The 22916-nt window shown below is 38.7% G+C and overlaps 1 protein-coding gene across 10 annotated transcripts in view; it reads left to right on the top strand.

The window, feature by feature from the left end:
* Nucleotides 1-20882, top strand: part of LOC137256532 (zinc finger CCCH domain-containing protein 10-like) — a 239880-nt gene extending 218998 nt beyond the window's left edge. For all 10 annotated transcript variants that reach the window (XM_067794380.1, XM_067794383.1, XM_067794385.1 and 7 more), the window contains one exon: nt 19098-20882. In XM_067794380.1, the coding sequence (XP_067650481.1) occupies nt 19517-20761 (1245 nt within the window). In that variant the 5' untranslated portion in view covers nt 19098-19516 and the 3' untranslated portion in view covers nt 20762-20882. The remainder of the gene's footprint in view (nt 1-19097) is intronic.
* Nucleotides 20883-22916: the final 2034 nt, after the last annotated feature.

The following is a 22916-nucleotide window of genomic DNA, read 5'->3' as shown; positions in this document are numbered from 1 at the left end:
GCTTTTGGAGACTTGAGGATTGACAGCTCTTGCCTTCAGAATTGGGATGGAGACATCAAAGTTGTTTATGTTTTTCCCTCGTACAGTCTTGTGATCTGCAGTAGGTGAAGAATAATTGTGCTGATAGTTAGAACTTTGATCCTGCATTTGTTGCCGGGTTTATAGTCCAGCAGGGGGCGCTATCAATTTGTGACTGGACATTGTAGCGAAAGGAAATCTGGCTTTAATTTGGTACTGGGAATTGATTCATTTGTCACACAAAACAACCTATGTGGTTCAGTGTTGTGAACAGGTAATCGATAGGAATGGATTTGATCTTATGCCGGTAATGGTGGAAATATGCTGTTTTAGTCTCTGTACAAGGGAAGGCGTTCATCTGAAGATGCAGTAAACAGTACTAAGATTTACCCAAAGTGCTGACTAATTTGGTCGCCATCATGGTTAAATTTGGGTTTTGCAACTTTTGTGTTTGTTTTATTATGCCACCAAACGTGATCATGTTATGTGTCCTCTGAAGTTTAGCTCTTAAATCTGTTTTTAGCCTTAACAATTAAGAGGTTTATATCCTCAGGAGTCCAGAGAATTTGAATTGTGTAACCGGCAATGAAATACTCCATTGGTATGGAATGGAATGTATATAATGGAATATTCATTGTTTTGTTCCTATCATTGTTTTTCTAAAGGTTGAACCTGACAGGTGCCATTTCTCATGCCTGATCCTCTGAGAATCTTTTCTTGTAGTTTGGCATAAGGCATGTTTTTTGTGAAAGTTTATTATGCATTTGATATTGAAACACCTCATTGTAATAATTCTATGACACGAGAGGGGCCTTGGCAACCAGGACATATGATTCAGTGGGACATGGTCTCAGGAGCATGTCTTCTTCATGTCACCTCAGTCACACCAGTTCACTTGCTATCTTATTGACTGTGCTCTATGTCAGATACATATTCACCTGTCTCTGAATCGTTCATAGTTTGCTGGGGTGGTGGAGTAGAGCAGTGGTTAAAGCATTTGCTTGTAACGCCAAAGACCCAAGTTTGATTACCCACATGGGACAGTGTGAGAAGCCCACTTCTGGTGTCCCCAGCAGTGATATTGCTGGAATATTGCTAAAAGAGGCATAAAAGAATACTCACTCACTGGAATGTTGCTAATAGTTGGGATTGTTAGGTAACTAAGAGGTAAAAGAGTTGGCACATAATGAGCAGGTTCAATTCCAGATTTGGTTACAATGTGTACTTCAGGTGCCCCTGCAATGATATTGCTGGAATATTGCTAAAAGCGGTGTAAAAGAATACTCACTCACTGGAATGTTGCTAATAGTTTGGGTTGTGAGGTAACCAAGAGGTAAAAGAGATGGCACATAATGAGCAGGTCAAATTCCAGATTTGGATACAATGTGTACTGCAGGTGCCCCTACAGTGATATTGCTGGAATGTTGCTAAAGGTGACTTAAAGCCCCAGTCACTCATGTCCATGTGCAAATGATGACAAATGGTAGAGAGGTAGCCTTGTCTGACCTTGTGGAGTCAGTGAATTTAGTTTTATGCCACTTTTAGCAATATTCCAGCAGTACCACAGTAGAGACACAAGAAATGGTCTTCATAATTTGTGTCTATGTTGGGAACTGAAGCTGGACCTCCAGGGTGACGAGTGAACACTCTAATGACAAGGCTACCAAACCACACCTCTGGAGACCCCAATATAATCTACTATAATCTACAGTGTCCATACCTGTGATATACAGCTGGAATAAAGTGGTGATGGAAAGTCTGACTGGCTGACCCCAACATTGATACAGTAGACCGTGGTCAGTGTCATTGTTAAGAAATCCCACTTTAAGTACTGGTTCTGTTCAAGAGAGCAGAGTCCCATGATCATAACCTTACAGCCTACACCATAGATAGGAGTAACCAGGTAGCCAGGAAGTAATTAAGTCTGGACAGGTGTAGAATAACATGAGACACTGCTGTTCAGACCACAGCCCACTCACGATGGTGTTTGCTGATAAACACTACCCATTTATATCCACCCTGGGGACTACTATCCAGCTCAGTGTGATTTGTATCTGCAAGAGTTGTTTGCTCCCCAGGGAGTTGAAATTGATAATAATATCTGCCATTGAGACTGACATCCAGTAATCAGGGAAATTTATACCAGCATCTTGAGCATGCACTTATGTGTGAATATGTGTAGTATATAAATATCTAATATTTATAATAATAAATAGTAAAATTAATGGGGACTTAGATGGAGATAAAGGCATTCCCAGCAAGTTGTAAAATGCTTGGTCAAGCCTCATTTTGTCAATCAATAATTGAATATTATGCATATTACACTGTGAGTAAGATTGAACATAACTGTTGTACAATGAAATCATGGTATGTCAGCTTGATGTGGTAGAGAGACAAGAAAGATGCAGGTTTCAAATTACACCACTTTGTAGAAACCCACAAACAGAGCTCTGTTGCTTGTAAACCTGAAAACATATTCAGGACAAGTTGGGATTCAAACTCAAGGGTTTCTGGTAGGCCCAAGTGGCCCATGTACTGAGCCAATTGTGGCAGTATAGCTAAATATGCCTCCTATGTTGCAGTGTGTGTGACATTTTGGAATAGGTACGAACACCATTATCAAGTAAGTGATGATGACTTGCTTGATAATGGTGTTAGTACCTATACCTAAACATCACACTCATTGCAACAAAGAAGTTGATTATCCATAGACCTTGGTTTTCCTTTATCTTTACAACTTCTAGAATGCTTCTCAGTGAGACTGTTATGCCTCCCTGATAATGTTCACCAGTGCACCAAACTCATCCCCCTGAACTACATGCATGTAGGGAAGCTTGGTGATATCCTGGTTCAGATTACTTACAGTGTCACTGATCTGAAAATTCATCTGATTTCAATTCAAGAGCTGCTATTAAGTTTTGTCTAAAGTCCATGATGATTCAAGAGGCTGAGAATTATGATCGCGAAGTCATTCCAACAAGTAGGTGTACGCTTTGAACTAGATGAAGAGGCACTTGTCTGTGAAGGTGTTGGTGATAGTGTAGGTTCTATAGGCTTCTTTCAGTTTGATATCATGTAACCAGCCTCTCATCCTTGGGTAGCCAATCATGCGTGAGCTTTAGATAACACAGTACTGAAGGTTGACTGATGTGTACCCAATACCTTGTGTTAGTAGCCTTGCTATCTGAAACTGCCTGTTCCTTTTAATTGTGTTTCATCATGGCTCCACGTCTTCATGATTATGACAATTGATTTTTAACGGTTTGCTGGGAATACAAGATTTTGCAACCACTCACATTGCCAGGAATATGTAGGATTTCAGTTACATATATTTTCTAGTACGAAGGTCTCAGGCCCATATACAATGCAGAGTATACAGCTGTATATACAATGTATATTTTATATATATCATGGTAGTCGTATACTGTCTATGTGATATCTATCTATTATCTGAAGTTGTACATGTATTTTCTCTTAATTATGTCGATAGGAATAGGATGGCGAACATGTGTATATGACGGCTAATTCTATTTAGGATGACAAGGTCTGTGTTGTTTTTAGTACTGACTGATGAATGTATGTATATGTGTGCGTGAAAAACAAGCATTATTAATAAGCAACAGCTGTGGGTCTTATCTGTTGTCTTGTACATTACTCATGAAAACAGGACAAATGTGTTTTGTCGTGACAGATGAGTTGAATTGTCATTTGGAACAGATAACAATTTTAGTAAATGGGGATTTCCTATGTAATGTTTGATAGACATTTCTGGGCGGTGTGGCCATGACAAAAACAGAGCACATTGTATGTCAGTGTGGTATTGTTTGTATATGGTGTTGCTTATTGATTCCACTCTCAGTGGGCAACTTGAAAAATAGGTCGTGTAAAATAGCAACAAAAATCAATATACATGCAATCTAGTCATGTGCATATGAATATACATAAGCACTTTCGTGTGTATAGATGCATTAGCCTGTAGACGTGTATGCCATAACTAATTAAATTTGGAAAAAAAATCATTTTTATTAACATTATATACTAGGGTGCTACAGAACATTATATACTAGGGTGCTACAGAACATTATATACTAGGGTGTTACAGAACATTATATACTAGGGTGTTACAGACCTTATTTGCAGCAGAATAAGGAGTATCAATATTCCATAGGACAGAAACACTATTAATAAGGCGTGACATTTTCTGCAAATGTTTGCTCATATTTAAAATAATAAGTGTCTCTTTTCATTCAATGATTTATTTTAGATGATGCTTGTGATAACATCACTTTGATAAGGACTGAAACAGAATTGAAGTCATAAAATTGTGTTCACTGCGCAATGTAGATACAGCATAAATAAATAATGTTTAAGATGTTTGTGAATGTGTAATGGGATCATTTTGGCCAATATAAAACCATTGCTGTTTCATGTATAAATTAATCACGATTAAGATACGAAATCAACACAGGAGTTGAATGTTAATAATTAAACTTAAGTGTGTTTCACGTTATGTCATTTAAGTATACCATGATCATCTTCATCATTAGGTAGTTGATTGAACAGATAGTGTTGAAATATGTACTCTAGACTTAGTCCCTGAATACAGTAATATTCCTTTATAACGAACTCAAAGGGACTGTTGTTTTCAGTTCGTTGTAAGCGAAGTTCGTTCTAAGCGATTCGGGAATGTTCATGAATATTCGGAAATTACCAAGAATCATCACCACGCCAGTGGTTTGAGACAAGATCATGTTCACAGAGAAAATATAATAAGACAAAACCAACGAACATACAATAGCACAGAGGGCCTATCAATTTGTTCGTTGTAACAGATAATTCGTACTATCAGTGTTCGGTGTATACGGTAGTTAATTCATAACAACATATAGGAAAGCAGTCGCGACTTCTGAATTTGTTCATTGTAACCAGCAATTCGTTGTAAGCGTGTACGTTATAAGTGAACTTTACTGTATATGTATTTTTGATAGTAACAAACAAACTCATTTAAATTGAAAAGGAGTCCAGTGAGTTGGGAAATCCTGAGCCTTAGAAATCTAGACTTGCTTCGTCTAGGGCTTTAGCATCTCAGTGAGGGCTAGGCTGCAGGGAAAATAATGTTGGTAAGTTACTGTTAAAGAGACTATAGGTACTGCTGAATTAGCTCTATAAAGCAGACTGTTTGAGACATGGCCAAGACCTGAATGGTGTGCATGGTCACCATGTTTTTACTGGGGAAGAGTCATTTTTTATGTAACAAGGTGGCTAGAGGGGTTAGGTCCCCGACTTAATGTGCTGGCCATTAGGTAAAGAACTCTGAGCATGGATTTGAAATCCTGGATGGGCTCAACTCCCCCAAAACAGAATTTGTATTTACTGGGAAAATATAATCTCAACTATAAACATACGTGAAGTTTAACAGCTTTTTCATATTAATCATAGTCTTGTCTTTGTTTGCTTTGGCACTTGGTCCCAGTGGTTAAAATATTTGCAGGTCATGTTAAAGACCTAGGTTTGATTCCCCATGTGGATAGAATGTGTGGAGCACATTTCTAACATCTCATCATGATATTGCCAGAGCATTGCTAAAAGTGACAAGAAAGTATACTCTATTTTCTGATGCCATTGACTGACCATCTTTCAGACTTTCAGTTTTGTGGAACTTCGTTTTGCACGCGAGCTTTTTGTCCCCTAAAATTCAACTTTCGATCTTTGTATATTCAAAGTCTGCTCTCAGAATCTTGATCCAAGTTTCAAAATAGTAAAATGTCAATGTGCCATTCTACTGATGAGTATCTTAAGTATCAAACAGTCATGGTGATAAGTAATTTCAAACCTCATGCTCCAGTATGCGTTTCAATATCCTTACGTACCTTATAATTTGATATTTGATAATTAATTAAAGCCGAATATGTATCTGAGGTCTTTGGGTGTTTTACTTGAATAAAAAGACATACATAATCTGAGAGAGAGATCCAGATTGGTATAAGTTGTTCACTGACTTGAAGAAAGCATTGTTATTTTGAAGATGGAAGACTTGATTTATGGCTGTTAATCAATAAGTATGGAATTGATTCTTTCTATGTATAGTACTTTAAAGCCTTGTAATTAATCTGAGATATACAGTAATATATGAAACCAGCTACTTCCAGTATCAAAGGATTGTAAGATTGACAGGTATTTATTTTTGTTAAAAGACATTGTTACTCAAATAGCACCAATAATTTAGATAATTAATCACTATTTGGGCATGGTTTAGAGTATCACCTCTGAGTTGATGTCAAATATATTTGGAGTGAGAGAGTGTAGTTTTATGCCACACTAAACATTATTCCAGCTGTATGGTGGCAGTCTGTATAAACAATCTGGATCAGACAATCCAGTGATCAGCATTGACCTATGGAATTCCGATGATGAGTGAACCAAGTCAGCGAACCTGACCATGGGTTACATGGTTTACAAGGTGTTGTTCCATTGGTTAAGTGGTACACACATGGTTTACAAGGTGTTGCTCCATTGGTAAAATGGTACACACTTGGTTTACAAGGTGTTGCTCCATTGGTTAAATGGTACACACATGGTTTACAAGGTGTTGTTCCATTGGTTAAGTGGTACACACATGGTTTACAAGGCATTGTTCCATTGGTAAAATGGTACACACATGGTTTACAAGGTGTTGTTCCATTGGTAAAATGGTACACACATGGTTTACAAGGCATTGTTCCATTGGTTAAATGGTACACACATGGTTTACAAGGTGTTGCTCCATTGGTAAAATGGTACACACATGGTTTACAAGGTGTTGCTCCATTGGTTAAGTGGTACACACATGGTTTACAAGGCATTGTTCCATTGGTTAAATGGTACACACATGGTTTACAAGGTGTTGCTCCATTGGTAAAATGGTACACACATGGTTTACAAGGTGTTGCTCCATTGGTAAAATGGTACACACATGGTTTACAAGGTGTTGCTCCATTGGTAAAATGGTACACACATGGTTTACAAGGTGTTGCTCCATTGGTAAAATGGTACACACATGGTTTACAAGGTGTTGCTCCATTGGTAAAATGGTACACACATGGTTTACAAGGTGTTGCTCCATTGGTTAAGTGGTACACACATGGTTTACAAGGCATTGTTCCATTGGTTAAATGGTACACACATGGTTTACAAGGTGTTGCTCCATTGGTAAAATGGTACACACATGGTTTACAAGGTGTTGCTCCATTGGTAAAATGGTACACACATGGTTTACAAGGTGTTGCTCCATTGGTAAAATGGTACACACATGGTTTACAAGGTGTTGCTCCATTGGTAAAATGGTACACACATGGTTTACAAGGTGTTGCTCCATTGGTTAAATGGTACACACATGGTTTACAAGGTGTTGCTCCATTGGTAAAATGGTACACACATGGTTTACAAGGTGTTGCTCCATTGGTTAAATGGTACACACATGGTTTACAAGGTGTTGCTCCATTGGTTAAGTGGTAGCCACCTGAGTTACAAGGCGTTGTTCCATTGGTTAAATGGTACACACATGGTTTACAATGTGTTGCTCTATTGGTTAAATGGTACACACATGGTTTACAAGATGTTGTTCCATTGGTTGAACAGTGCAGACAGACAAATTGTATGTTGACTGCTTGTCATGTTTTTGACATGTTTGCTCACACCTTTCCTCATGTACTGAAGTAATGTCAGAGTGACAACCCATCTGTTCACAACCTTCAATTACCCCTCCCAGGATGGTGTGAATTTCCGCAAAGTACTGGTATGTTAAAACAAAACCATAACAAACACAAAACACCTTGCATTTTGTCATTGTAACATATCAATTTCAAATGACCCATTCCCACATCAAGGCTTTGATATAAAAGTGCTTATCAGATCTTTCTTCTAAAACATTTCTTCATATAAGATGTTAAGTATTAAAAATGCATGATACAAATAAGACCTCTTCTGAAATCATCCAGATGATATTTGTTGCAGTAATTTTGCCTATGGCTACGGGACAAAATGGTGAACATCTTGCTTTCACACCCATTTTGATCTTAAAGCATTCCTTCTGTGCTTGTTTGACATTTGCCAGTAAACCACACTGCTTGCCTTCACAGGAGGGATAAGGTGGAACACTTTGTTTATGTTCTCACCATACCAACAAGCATGGCAGAGGAAGGTGATCTCCTGATGTTAGGACAAATGTCAATATTTCCTGGCCCCAGTTTTGCACATGAACGAGCTTCCCTTCTCAATATCAGATGAAAATTGTAGTAAATAAAATTAGGACAACAGTGACAGTTGTGTGTTTTGTCTAGACGGCAGATTGGTGCCGACTGTATGTAAAATTAATGGATCTAAAGATCATGTCTTTGAGGTTGTGAAGCACAGGGTTCTCGACACAACTCCACACCATGGGCCTGGTTGGTGGGAGGCAGATTGTTTTGGGTACCGCTCATGTTTGTTTAGAAGGTAACAAATATTTGGTAATTGATTTTTCCAAATATGTCTTATGACATTGTGTGGGGAAAACTAGCTGAATTGTGTGGCCACCAGTGTACTGTGAGATACTGGACTGGTTGGAGGCAATATGCACATCAATATACAGAACGTCTGATGATGCAAGTGGATAATGGTGTATTCTTCCATTAACTTTGTGTTATTGTATTGACCTTTTAGTTGTTGACAGATAAGTGAATTGAAATAACTTATGTTCACTTAGCGTCTTCATTGGTTTGTTTTATGTACTTGAAAGTGTCGGTGGATATAATTGTGTCAGTCTGTTTGACGGGTGGTAGGTGGAGATGGTGATAGGGTTGGAGTAGTTCAGGTGGGGGTTATGTGAGTGGGGCAGCAGTATAAAGGCCTAGAGGGGTTGTTGTTAGGGAAAAGGTGATTGGGAGATGGTGAGAAGTGGTGCTTATGTAGATGTTGTATCAGTTCACCATGAAGAATTAAGTGATAATGAAGCATACAACTTTATTATTGCTGACTGAACAATTAGTGACTCACTGGATGATCAGGCAGACATGTGGTTTGTGTTAAGTTAAAGGTTGGTTGGCTTCTTGTTTCACACTGCACTCAGCAATATTTTGACTGTATGTTGGCAGTCTTCAAATAGTCATATCTGAACCAGACAAGCCAGTCATCAACATCATGAGCATCAATCATATCACCTTTGCCTGTGTCTGGACAGGAGCTGTAATGACAGGGCCAACTCATAAACTGATAGCCTAATTGTTAGTGCGTCCACCTTTCAGTCAGTTTGGTCGCATTTCTTGGAATGGCACTGAGGATGGCTATAAAACAAAGATTAACTGGTTCAAGGTTTAATATGTCTACGATAACCAGTTACATTTACACAGTCCCTCATAGCAGACGTCTCCAGCCACAGATTGTGCAACATCTCCAGGATTTGACAGATTCATATTATGCTGTGCACCCAGGGACACATCTGCCCTATCTCCAGTAGTTACTAGGGGCCATGCCCCTCAAGTAGGTCACTGTCGCAGGCAGATATGCCCTATTGGAACATGCAACAGTAATAGATCCCTGAAGTAAATTAAGATAGGTCAACAAGTCAGTGCAGACTGAAATTCTTTTTTCATGATGACACCAGCTTTTAACCTTAGAAGATCAAGTTAACTTGCATGAATCAATAATGCAAAGAAAAAATTCAATATTTAAAAGGATGACTACAAGTTGCCATAAACAGTGGATCACTGTACAGCTTTGCCCAGTGGTGTCATGAGGCTTAAGAATTTCTAGCTGTATATAAATACAAATATTTTACATGCCTGCGGGCCAAGAAGTAAAGTCACCTTTGGTGGGCTTTCATTAGGGATTCAAGACTTGAAGAAAAACAGTTGGAGAGCTTTGTGAATGTCAAGCTACTTTGCTGGATCTGGGGTGAATGGCACTTGAATCAAAGGGCACATGTGATAGACTGACACATGGTTGCAGAGCACAGTGAGAACATCATGTAAACAGATACTGTGTCTCTCAGTTCCATGTAAGTAATGTGATACAGGGTTTACCTTGACTTTCACAACGATTAATAGAAACTATATAAATAAACCTCACTCACTCACTCACTCACTCACTCACTCACTCACTCGCTTGTTGAGTGCTTCACTTAAGATATTAGGGTTATAAATACTTTCATGTACTACTGAATAGGTTACATATTTCACTTTTACTGCATCTGGTTAACTGTTGTCATAGGATTCAATCTGAGAATTCAGTCCATTTTTTAAATTATTATATAGTGAAGGAGTATGGTTTTACGCCGCTTTTAGCAGTATTTCAGCAATATCATGGTGGGGAAACACCAGAAATGGGCTTCACACGTTGTCCCCATGTGGGGTATTATAGTATTCCCAGAAATTATTGAGAATCATGTTGCGTCATGTAACTCATTACGTTTATTAACTTCTGGCGTTTTACTTACATAAACATGTTAAAACATCATCCTTTTACAACCTCAGTCTTGGTTTAGTACTTTGTTAGACCTCCTCGCTCAGCAATGCATGCCTGAATACGCCTAGGCACACTACCCATCAAAGTTTGTAGGTAATCGTGTGACAGGGTATCCCAATATTGGACCACCTCGGCCTTCATATCTTCAATATTTCTCAGTCCCTTTTGGTTTATTCTGTCCTTCATGACTCCCCACACATTCTCAATTGGGTTTAGGTCTGGGCTGTAACTGGGCCAGTCTAAAACTTGAACATTTTCGCCCGACAACCACTGTTTTGTGTAGCGCGCAGTGTGTTTTGGGTCATTATCATGCTGGAAAATCCAATCATCTTCATACAATGTTTGTGCTGTAAGAAGAAGGTGACTATTTAGAATGTCAGCGTATCTTTCTTTTGTCAAGTTTCCCGTGAAAACACGAAATGGCGTCATTCCGCGAGCCGATATGCCACCCCACATGTGAAACTTCGGGCTATGTTTTGGTCGCTGGTAGATAGGTTTGACAGTATCTTTGGTCCAAATTTTCACACAATTAGGGAAAAGCCAAACAGAACTTTCATCCGAAAAGAAAACATTATCCCAATCTTGATTTTCATGAGCCCGACACCAGTTTAAACGTTTTTCCTTTTGTGCATCTTTCATCAACGGCGAGGGAATTCCATGTTTTTTCACCCAATTAAGTCTCTGTAATTCCTGCCCAACTGTTTCATTGCATACCTGAGGACTTCCTCTGCTAATCATTTCATTTCTGATGTTCTCAACACTTTTCAATTTGCCCCTACTCACAATCTGCCCAAGTCTTCGGCGATCCACAACACTGAATTTCCTAGGCCGACATGCCCCTGCTTTGTGCTCTGTCCCGGTTCCTGTTTGAATATTCTTCAAAGTTCTGTATACTGTAGACAGAGGAATACCATGTCTACAAGCTAACACTTTAGCATCAGCCTCACCCCTTTCAAAATCATCTAGAATGAGCTTTCTTTTCTCTCTTGCTGTAAATTCTGCCATGTCAACACAGGAAGCCGTCTGCTCAGACAAGGGAGATAACTCTTGACGTAATGAGCTGCCTTCTAAGCCTTGAAGAGTTGTCTCCCTTATTTAATATGCTTATTGCATAGTGAAAGCCCTTTTTCCAATCTTAGCATCATTAGGAAAAAAACAAAGATTTTCTCAATAATTTCTGGGAACACTGTATATAGTGAATGCATCCTGTTGGGAATGACAGTGAATATGTGCTTTCATATATATTTACTGATTAGGAATCTTCTTCACACCAATACCAGTTATCTGAGTAATTGTTATGTTCAGAGTATATATAGAGAATCTCATTCAAGTGTCTACTGATATCAAATATATCAACACAAGTTGATAAAGTAACAAATATTCGAGGCTTGCCTTTATCAGGAAGTGTTGATACGATTGATATCAGTAGACCCTGAGGATGAGATTCTTTTTATCATCAAAAATCATTTTTTCCATTAGTTTTTAATGAAATTGTGCATCTCTCAACACTGTACTACCATTACACTTGCAGTGCAGCATGTCATAGCATTGTGATGTAAACAAGTGCATGATGTATTATTATTGTGAGGGCATTGTTCAAAATCTACTCTCAAAAAGGTATCTCCCAGGAGATATTATGTGATATCACACAAGCAATATCTCACGTGGAAGTCAGTTTTGGATGATAAATCACTATTATAATAGTAAACTCGACTGAAAGGAAAGACACTGAGTGACATAGTGAGTGAGTGAGTTTAGTTTTACGCCGCACTCAGCAATATAACAGCTATATGGTGGCGGTTTATAAATAATCGAGTGTGGACCAGACAGTCCAGTGATCAAAAGCATGAGCATTAACTATGTCAATGGGCCTGACCACCTGATCCTGTTAGTCACTTCTTACAACAAGCATGGATTGCTGAAGACAAATTCTAACCTGGAGGATTGACGCTGGCTCACAGTTAGTGGCTGTATGATATCACAGACTGAGCGTGCCCTGTTAATGCTCCAGACTTTACCACCAGGAGTACCAACAAGCCTTGGTTTACTGACACTGGTGAAGTCCTGTGGATGGAGAGTCTGGAGCACCTGATCTGCTTGTGTCTAGACAGTGAAGGAGTATTTGTGTAGACAATGGTTGGATGCTGGCCTCCTTGAGGTGGCAGTTACAGAATGTGTTCAGGTGCAAAGGATGAAGGATATAGCCTCACTCTCACTGACGATCAGTAGCTGTCAAGCAAGCATCATAAACTGTATTGTAAGGAGATTGACGATTTAGTTAGTTATGATCTTTAAGAAAAAAGCAAAAGACAATTTTCAGGCAATTCCAGTTTATACAGTCACACAACAATGCAGTATATCAGTAAGATCTCTTTGCTGATGAATATTGTTAAAAGTTGGTCTTCTGATGGAGAAGAAATATGGAAATATAAGAAATTCTTATTCTTATTCAGTAATGATTATGGAATATTACTATTGATACTATGCTCATGGAAACAAATAAGGGAACACTTTAAAGTACAAGTGATCCTCTGTTCTTTGCCAGGTTTTCTTCACATGGTATGTATTGCACTATGGGTGAAATTCTGGAAATAATTAAAGAAACGTGTACTTTCATGTGTTCCCTTATTTGTTTCCATAAGTATTTGTTAAAATAATGGTTGTGTAGTTGGTGGAGAAGGCAAACTGAAGTCACCTGTTTCCATCTGAGAGTCTTGTTCTGTAATATCTTGTCAACAACAGTGTCAACTGTCACCATCATAACATTGGCTGAATGATAGAAGATCTGTTGATGTATGACTGTTTTTAAGAAACGCGCAACATTGATCTGATAATACAGATGCCCCCCTTGGTGACTCATTGTAGGAACTAGTTCCATGAAACCTTTTATGGTTAGAAGCAGCAATGAAATGGATGAGTGGTCAGGTTCCGGGACTAGTTTCATTGTATGTCGTTTCCCAATCACATTGGATCGATGTTCTGCATATCAATCACTGGGTTGTCAAGTACAGATGTAATTATTTACAGGCTGCCTTCCTATAGCATCAATATTGCAAAGTTCAGGGTTTACATTATATACATAGATACATCATACTGGCATTATAAGATATCACACTGTGTCGAGGGAAACAGAGGGTTTTATCAGTTTTGAGTAAGGTTGTAACACAACCTTACAGGGTACTGTGAAGACCAGTATTTCCTGAGATATGATGTGATAACGCATTTATCTGGCCTAATGTTTTTACTAAATCTAAAGAAAACAATATGCATTGAACTGAGTTGATGTAGCAAAACGGTTCTTTGCTGCCATGTTGACATCAGCTGATCGATTGACCTCAGTGCAGTGCACGTTATACTAAAGGCTTAGCAATACACCCTTCTCTCGCTTCTCATGGTCACCAAGGCATGGCGGGATGATACAACTTTTGTACTCTCAGCTCGTGGATCGTGACGGGTGTACATGGTATTTTATCAGAGTCACGTGAACCAATCAAAACTCAACATTGTTACATGAGGCTGAATAATTTGTTTTCTACACTTGACATGCATTAAAATGTATTGACGTCTTATATTCCTTATTACTTGCAACAAGTCATGATAATATCAATTTACGCATATTGTCTGCCTGTTGTAGCTCTCTATATCAAGACGCAGGATACCTAAATGCTGGAGTGAAAATGGTGATGGATGTTGTAGATGTAATATGAATCAATTTTTCTTCTTGGAATTTTTGCCATGTTATGTAAAGCCATTTTGTTTTATGACATTTATATGAGATCAAAGGTAATATAATTTTGTTATTAGCTACTTAAGTCCAGACATGGCAAGCAAAGGCGAGTGATTTATTTCAGCAGAATTTCTAGCTAACGCATCTGTTTGTTTAAGATTGAATGCATTTCAATAATGTTTCAATGAATCTTGTCTCGCCAGAAGAACCTAGGGACGTGGAGCAGAATCATACAAATTGCCCTTTTCTCATTGATACTTTAGTTATTAGATTCCTTTTCATCGGCTGGCAAATCTAATCAGACAATTTCTCAATGCCAAGAAAAACTATTACGAGAGTAGTGTTTTGACTCCTTATTCAATATTAAATCTGATGATCTTGTTAAGCGAAGTTTGAGGTAATACTTTTCTACAATGCCTGTTTGAGTGATTGTCTATAAGCACAAATAGATCTTGAATGTGTTGACATCATATGACACTATATCACCAAGGCTGAGATAAGGCGTAGTAGATGAACCCGTCTCTCCACCATACGTGCCACTCTGCTGCTCTTCATATCATTTATCCAAACACAGTGGAAACAAAGTATATGCGTAATGGAATTTTTACTTGAGGAACAGGGGTGATGGAGTAGGGTAGTGGTTTAAGCATTTGCACATCAAATTTGTTTCTTCACATGGGTACAGTTTGTGAAGCCTATGTTTTCTGTCCCCTGCTGTGATATTGTTGGAATATTGCTAAAAGGTGCCAACAACTGAACTGACTCACTGATGAAGCGTAGTGTGTTTGTAGTGCAACTAATCTAGTGTCCGATCTAGCATTGGTTAATGGACAGAACTGTTTCAGCAGTTTGTTTAGAAAACATGAACTTATTCTTTTATGAATTAGTGTTTTATTCTTTTGAATGTTAGACTCGTGGCAACAGAAAATATACATATATCAGCCTTTGTTTATTTTACCAAGATTTCGATGGAAATCAAATAATTAACTTATTGTAGTCTTATCAGTGTTTGCTTGAGGTAAGGTGGTGTGTTTGTGATACTGTGGTGATATGAGAATCTCTTGGCTGTGTGCCTACCGTTGTTCTCTCTGGTTTACCCTTCAGGTAGATGTACCTACTGATGGACAGTACAAACATTGATCATGGCAGGGGCTGTATGCCTGTAACAGTATCTCACACAGTACTATCACAATACTGCAGTGGTTGCTGGTACTTGATGGGAAGTTTCAACACTTGATGCTGGTGGTGATGGTGAAGAGTGTCCTATCTGGCCATCTGTATTGCTCATGGTTCCTATCTCCCATCAGCTGGTGCTAAATTTCTGAAATGCCATAACAAGATTAATGTGTTTTGAATCCATTTATTCCACTGAATTTGTCTCGTTCAACTCTTATTATTTTTTTTTAGTGAATCCATAAAATATATCATAAAAATAATCCATGCTATACTTTATCATAAAGATGTTTAAAGACGCATAGTAAATCTTCCTGTTCCATTTTTTATCTATTTCTTGCACTGCATTATAATCTTTAAATCTCTCAACCCACAAAGCAGCTGTTACATTTCAGCAATCAAACAGCAACATTTTTTTATATTCATCTCCAGATAATTTACTAATTTCATTTGTATTCCTGATGAAAGCACGTCTGTTAATATAAGTCATGTTTTGATTATTCATACTGATTCGTTCTCTTCTGACCAACCACTCTCTGTACTGGTAGATATGCATATGAGGAACACAATATGTATATGATGTATGGCTTCGTAACTGAGGGATGGACAGAGATTCTTGTTTGGCAACTTCATATCTCCTTTGTCAAAGTAGTTCAGGTAGCCAAGAGGCCTTGTGATTAAAGTGTTCACTTATCACCAAAGATCTGGGTTCCATTCCCTGTGTGTGGGTGCAATGTGTGAAGCCTATCTCCTGTGTCTCTCACTCTGTTAATACTGGAATATTGCTAAAAGAGGCAAATATATGTATTCATTCACTCACAGAAACTTTGATGAAAAAAAATATGTCTGCCAGAGAAGTTCCTCTTTGAACCTTATGAACAAGAGATGCTCAGTTCAAAAGTGGCGACTGCTCTGTTCAGCTTGTTGTGGTAAGGATAACTTTGGTTATAATGCTGTATTTTTTCTTGCAGACATTTCCTTCATGTGTTGATCTTTGTTATGGTTGGTTAAATTGAATGTTAGTTAACACCACAATCAGCAACATTCCTGAAATATTGTTTAGGCTGCTTCACGAACAGCAGTCCTACCTGTAACAATGTCCAGATGAATGAACCCATGAGTCTCATAATGTCAGGTCTAGGGAGATGCCCAAAACAGGATATCTTGTTGCATCAAATATATGATCCGTTTTCAATGAGACTGATTGCAATTTCTATTGAGAATACACTGTGTCTGTTTGCCGAGGCACTGCAGTACTCTCACAATTATCAGTTTGTCAGTGCTGCAAAATAAGTCAAATGGTGTCTGTGTGCAGCAGATCTTTGGGGAAATCGATTTCAGTGAGCAGATGATCTTAAAAGCCCAGAGGTATGGTTGACCCACTGAGTTGCATCCTTTATGAGAGGCAAAATCCTTTGTTAGAAGAGTCTTCAATAGGCATTAAGAAGCTAGAAGAACATGAATATATGACACCTTTTATGGATAACAGCTTCTTTCATTTTTTATCCCAACATATTGCAGCTACTTCTTGCTCTTTCATCAGGTGAACGCTGAAAAGAGTCGATATTTACATAGTCCAAGGAGGGATGAGGTAGCAGTATAATGACAAAGTCAATTAGTGGGTTCAAACCCGAGATTATTCGTGGTTGTGTGTCTAGGTTTTGGGTACCATATCTTTCTATTATATCAAGCAGACACACTTTGATATGCTGAGATGCTGTTGAAATTTTCTGATTAAATGAAACCACCTTTCTGAAAGGCTGTACATCCCATTAAGTATTGTATGTAGGTTGTGTATGGAAGTTCCAGATATTCACTGAGGAACATGACTTACCTGAATGGCATGCTGCTGTCTGTTTGACAGCTGATTTTGTGGTTCAATAAGTATTATGATAAGGATCTATGTTGACTTTTACAACACAGATGTCCTCAGAACTTCAATGGGAATATACATTCAAGCATGGCACAAGCTGACTATTCTTTTTCTGAAACTCATGCAGCAAGGTGGTGTGTACTTAGGACAGGAATTTCAGTTCACCCAGTTCAATTTTTATTTGAGTTCAAGAATTAATTTACATTCTGCGTGGGGACAGTCAACACATAGATTGATAGTGTTCCATATGTAGCTAAAGTTTTTTTTTCACATCACCTGTTGCCACTCTTTCTTTGCAAGGCTGACATGTTTATCAGCGATTTAATTAATATTTATGTCTTAAAATATTGTTTGCTGTAGAATAACCGAAATAGGTTTGTGTGTATTGTATGTATTCTCACATTTCACATGAGCAGTTATTTGGAGAAAGAAGGATAGTATGGTTTGAAAGTGAATAAACAAAATTGGTCTGTGTATGTATGCTCATGTTTCACACTAACAGTTATGAGATAGAAGGGAACACTGTAGCAGACAGAGGCAGACCTGCTTTACGATGGAGATTAATTTCCAACAAAGTTTTGGTTTTTGTAATTCAAATGCAGTTTGTTTTTGATTTGAGATGGAATACAAACATGCTGTCTTCAGTGTTAACAGGCTCAATCAAAAGACAGCTCAAAACAACGGATTTTGTTAACACTGTTAAAGCAACATGTGTGTTTTGCCGATAAACAGAGGCAAAAACAGAATTAGGTTCTCTCATTAACCAATATCCTCCAAATCACACAAAAATGTCAACGGCCCATAGAAATTAGCTTTTGATGAAGGCGCCTGGCGTTAGATGTAACCCAGCATTCATGCTCACCAGGGGGCGCATCTTCACCTGCCTGCAGCAGCAGAGAGTCCCTCATGCATGCTCGTTTAACACTCTATTACCTGCACTGTATCAATCACCTGTGATTGCTTAGTAAGCCTCACTGAAGCATTGCACTTTCTCTGTTGTTCTCATTGGCTGGACTTGTGTGGTGAATGTCATGTGTTTTGTAGTTCACAGTTTACCCTGATGACTTGCTAATATGATTCATTAGTAGAACCCTAGTTAACTCGCTCAGTAGTCACATGCATTTTTTATCATTTCACACATTTAGGAATTTTTTGGGTTGGAAGGTTTCACAAGGAAGGAACTTGAGAATTTTAAATACATGTACTTCATACTTTTGTTTGTGTTGTTGGTGATCTGTAAAGTTTTAACCTTTTAACATTTTGTAAATAGATAATCGTCATTTAGAGGTATATTCACAGTTTTGAATGTTTTTGTTCAAATTCATTGGTCTTCATCACTTATAAATGCTATGACTTTAAAGTTACCATATTCAGTTGTTTGTGTTATTACTTTTTAAACAAGTGCCTGAAATTGAAGTAATATTAATTTTTCAAGTTAATGTGCACTATTTTATGATTGTTTCATATGACAATCTGTCATATGAATATTTTTAACATTTGACAGAAAGATTGAGCTAGAGATATTTCTGAAAGAAAATGAAATTTACAAAACTCATTGATATTAATAAATTCGTATTCGTGCCAGGAAGCAGTCATCAGGTTAAAAGTTTCGCTGCAGCGTCTCAGTGGTGTCACTATCTGTCTAGATTAAACAACAACTTGATTGTAAAGTCAGCATGCATAACCCAAGCTTGCTGGCACATCTTTTACAGGTTTGAGGGCCCTGTTTAAATATTAAACTGCGGCGAGACACTCTGAAGACTAAGTTAGAGATTAATTGCGCTATCGTGCATCTGATAATTATATGCGCTGTTTGTTTTCTTTCAGATGGTCTGAGGTAAACAGGAGCGACCTGTAGTTGCGATCTTCGTTATCATCGTTAGCCTGACCTGTTGGTGTCGCAAGCCGCTGCTTGATTGGTCGCCCAGCTGCCCCTCGCTGCTAGGTCTTGAATGTACTACTAACACAGAGGCTTAGGGAATAACCTAAGAGACATAGCCCAGTTGTAGCAGCAGCAGCAGCAGCAGCGTGAATATTGTGTGTGAATCTGTGGTACATTGTTGTTGATCATCAACGTCTGTTGTCACATTGCCTCACATCTGGAAACATTTGGAAACGTATTTATGCCTGGAGATGACTGTTTGTTTTCAGTGGATCAAATACACTGGAGATTCCGCCAGGTAAAGATTCTATCTCCTTAAGACCTAGCAGAATAATTTTATTGGTTTCCTCCATTGCCGGGACTGATGAATGATTTCATCGTCAGTCGTAACATATCTCAAGTGACCAAGTTTGAAATTCTGTGCAAGCCAACCAACAACATGGCATTCATGTCTGACAACAGTGATAGTGGGAGCGAGGACATGAGATATAATGGTACCTCAAAACACATGAATGGTAAAGAGGAAAATAGTATATGCAGAGACTTTCTACGAAATGTGTGCAAACGAGGCAAACGGTGTCGTTATCGCCATCCAACTATCACCGAAGCAAAAGATCTAGGCAAGAAACAGGAGTTCACATTTTGCCATGATTTCCAGAACACTGGTTGCAGAAGAGCATCGTGTAAGTTCTTGCACTGTACAAGGGAGGAGGAGGAATATTACCTACAAACAGCACAACTACCTGTTCGACTCCAGCAGCAGGCAGCATTAGGGGTAGGGGCTGTTGCACATTCCCTACCCATTCTGAAAGGAGAGGTGCCCATTTGTAAGGATTACTTAAAACGTGAATGCAAGCGTGGAGCGAAGTGTAAATATCGCCATCTCTCAGGTCAGGAATATGACTTTGAAATGCGCAAAACAGACATTAGGACACCCCGAGTTCTGCCTTTCAATAACTATGAAAATGATAGTTATGACAGGTTCGAGTACGGGCATGGCCCACTGAAAAGAAGGCGACTTGATTCTGAAGGATATGGTAACTATATCGATGGACGCTACCCTCCACCAATGCGCTCATTAAGCGTTCAAATGCTTGAAGATGAAAATAACATGTTGCGGCGCAAAGTTGAAGAACTTAAGAAACAAGTCGCGGATTTGACTGCAACAAACGAGGTACTACTCGAGCAAAATGCGCGCTACCGCGTCAGCAAATCCACAGCGATAATGACGCCTGCCGTGACTGTTGCTGGCACAGGGGCGACATTGAACCATCTGAGCACAAGCTTGTCCCAGCAGATCGCGCTGAACAGTGAAATGGCCACCCAGCATGCGTTGCAAACAGCTCAGCGATTTGCGCGGGAGATGGTGCATGCTCCAAACCAATCGGCGCTCGCAGCCCAATCCATAAACCCATCTGTGACACTGAACCCATCCACTATGGTATCCCTAACACCAGCGTCGCTGCAGCAAAACCCTCTACAAGGTGCTGGTACCATTACACAGAGTATTCCACAAAACTTGGCTGGGCAGAGTGCTTCTCTTGTGTCCTACCCCATTGTATCCCAGAGTATTAGGGTGGCAGGGGTGCCGAGCAGTCTGGCACATTGAAAATGTGAGTGTATATAGTAAGTACATTGCAGCATCTGCTTTTGATTTTCTGCGCTTCATTTGATAGCACTTTATTCTTTCATCAACAAATAAAGATTTGTGATATGAAACAAGATTTGAATGTGGCATTTGTTCTAGATTTGTCATTTTTTTCGTGTGAGATGGACATATTGTTTGTTTCTGTGGTTGGAATTTGCAAGTGGTGGTGAACCATACCCTCAGAACAAATCACCATTGCACAACTGTACATCTGAGTAACAACAACACACGTATGTAATACCAGTTCACTAATAGATTACTGTGCATTCAGCCAATCGGACGACTCGCTATAGCAAGAGTGTAGAGAAACTACCAATCAGATGCCTCCTTTTGTAAGTCTGTTGTAGAGTGCATCAGAGACCTTGGAAAGATGGCTGCATTTGTTTAATTACCACCAGAAACCGGTGAATCCAGCTTTCATGTGTCCAAACTTGTGATGTGACTGTGATGAACTGCTACTATTGTGGAAGGTAGTGTCAAAAGTACCTGGCTGTATGGTGTGGGTGATTGTCAGCCAATATATGTCAGCTGTACAAATGATGATTTCACAGTTACACTGTGTTGAAATTGTTATTTTATGAGCAGAAAAATTGATAATACTTCTGATTTTGAAGTTATTGTACAGATCACAGAATATAGCATTCAGTGCAAGTATGTAAGTGCAAATATTCTGATTATAAAAACTGTCTTTGAACATACTGTAATTAATAAGTGTCTGCAGAGTGATGGGGTAGCCCAGTGGTTAAAGTGTTTGCTCCTCACGCCAGAGGCCCAAGTTCGATTCCCCTCGTGGGTACGGTGTTTGAGTCCCATTTCTGGTGTCCCCAGCCACAGTGTTGCTGGAATATTACTAAAAATGAAGTTAAGTGTCTGCAAGAATCACGTTTTTCTTCCAGTATTAGCTGACGTTTGCAACTTAATTTAAGTAAAGGTGAGGTCTTCAACCAAACATGACGTGATCCATGTCTGATTTTATTCTGACATTTAAACTTGATACTTTCTGTAATATTACATCTGAATTATTCCAGCCTATGGGGCTCAGAATAGAATTTACTGATCTATCGGATGTCATAAGAGGCGATTTGGTTGGATGTTGTTTGACATGTGACTTGGTTGATCGTGTATCACCATATCCCAAGGACCTGGGATACTAGTCATAATATATACCACTAATTGTCTGACCTGATTTAGAATCTATGCAGTCAACAGCATAGCTGGAATAAATCAAAAACAACCCTACAAGTGTGAACTGATCCCTCAAGAAATGGACACAATTTGTTTTTAAATGACTCTCGGAGATGCAATGTAGCTGACATTTCGAACATGTTTTGGAGCGTCACAAATATGTCACCCATACAACAGCTAAGAGTACACAGGCATACACATACACAAACCCTGGATGCATTCCCATTGGTCTTGCAGTTGAAAATTATCTCCCATTCATTTATATTTCCTGACCAATCAAATGACAAAGGGTAGGGGAGGTAACTTGAATTGCCTAAAATCAAAACCACTGCTAGATATAAGTGATTGTGAAGATATCCTTGCCATCAAGGATTTTAGGGCCTTCTTACAACACTTAATTTCTTGCAAGATCGATCACAATCAGTGGCACTGGTGACCATGTTGTTGATATTGACAACATCACACTGATGTAAGTTTTTAAGTAGAATTTTGACTGTTACATAAGACTGGAAATTAAGGCAGGTAATCTAAGATTTGGCAAACTGGAATAATGCTTCTAAGGGGCTAGTGCTACTTAGATTTATGGAAATACAAGCCCTCGAGACATAGAGTACACTGTCCAGCTGTGATTTCAGTTTAATTTAACTGCAAGACGAATAATGGTTATTTGTTGACGAAAATTGTTTTCATTCATTAACTTGAAAATTTAGCTCATCTTCTTTTGAAAAAGTCAGATATTATTGACCAAGGCAATGTGACCATCACTTTATATAGTAAAATCCTTTGGTCACTTGTGGCAGAACTGGTGTGTGTTTCATGATAGGTAATACTGACCGAGGCATTGTCATCCTTCATTACTGGGCCATCAGTGCATGAGGGCCACCAATTTCAGTGTAAGTCAGTGAATTTTGACAGTCAGCTGTGTAACGCC

This window comes from Haliotis asinina, chromosome 11, assembly GCF_037392515.1.
Source record: "Haliotis asinina isolate JCU_RB_2024 chromosome 11, JCU_Hal_asi_v2, whole genome shotgun sequence".
Taxonomy (NCBI): Eukaryota; Metazoa; Mollusca; class Gastropoda; order Lepetellida; family Haliotidae; genus Haliotis; species Haliotis asinina.
The sequence above is the reverse complement of the archived record's forward strand: the minus strand, read 5'-3'. Positions and strand labels throughout refer to the sequence as shown.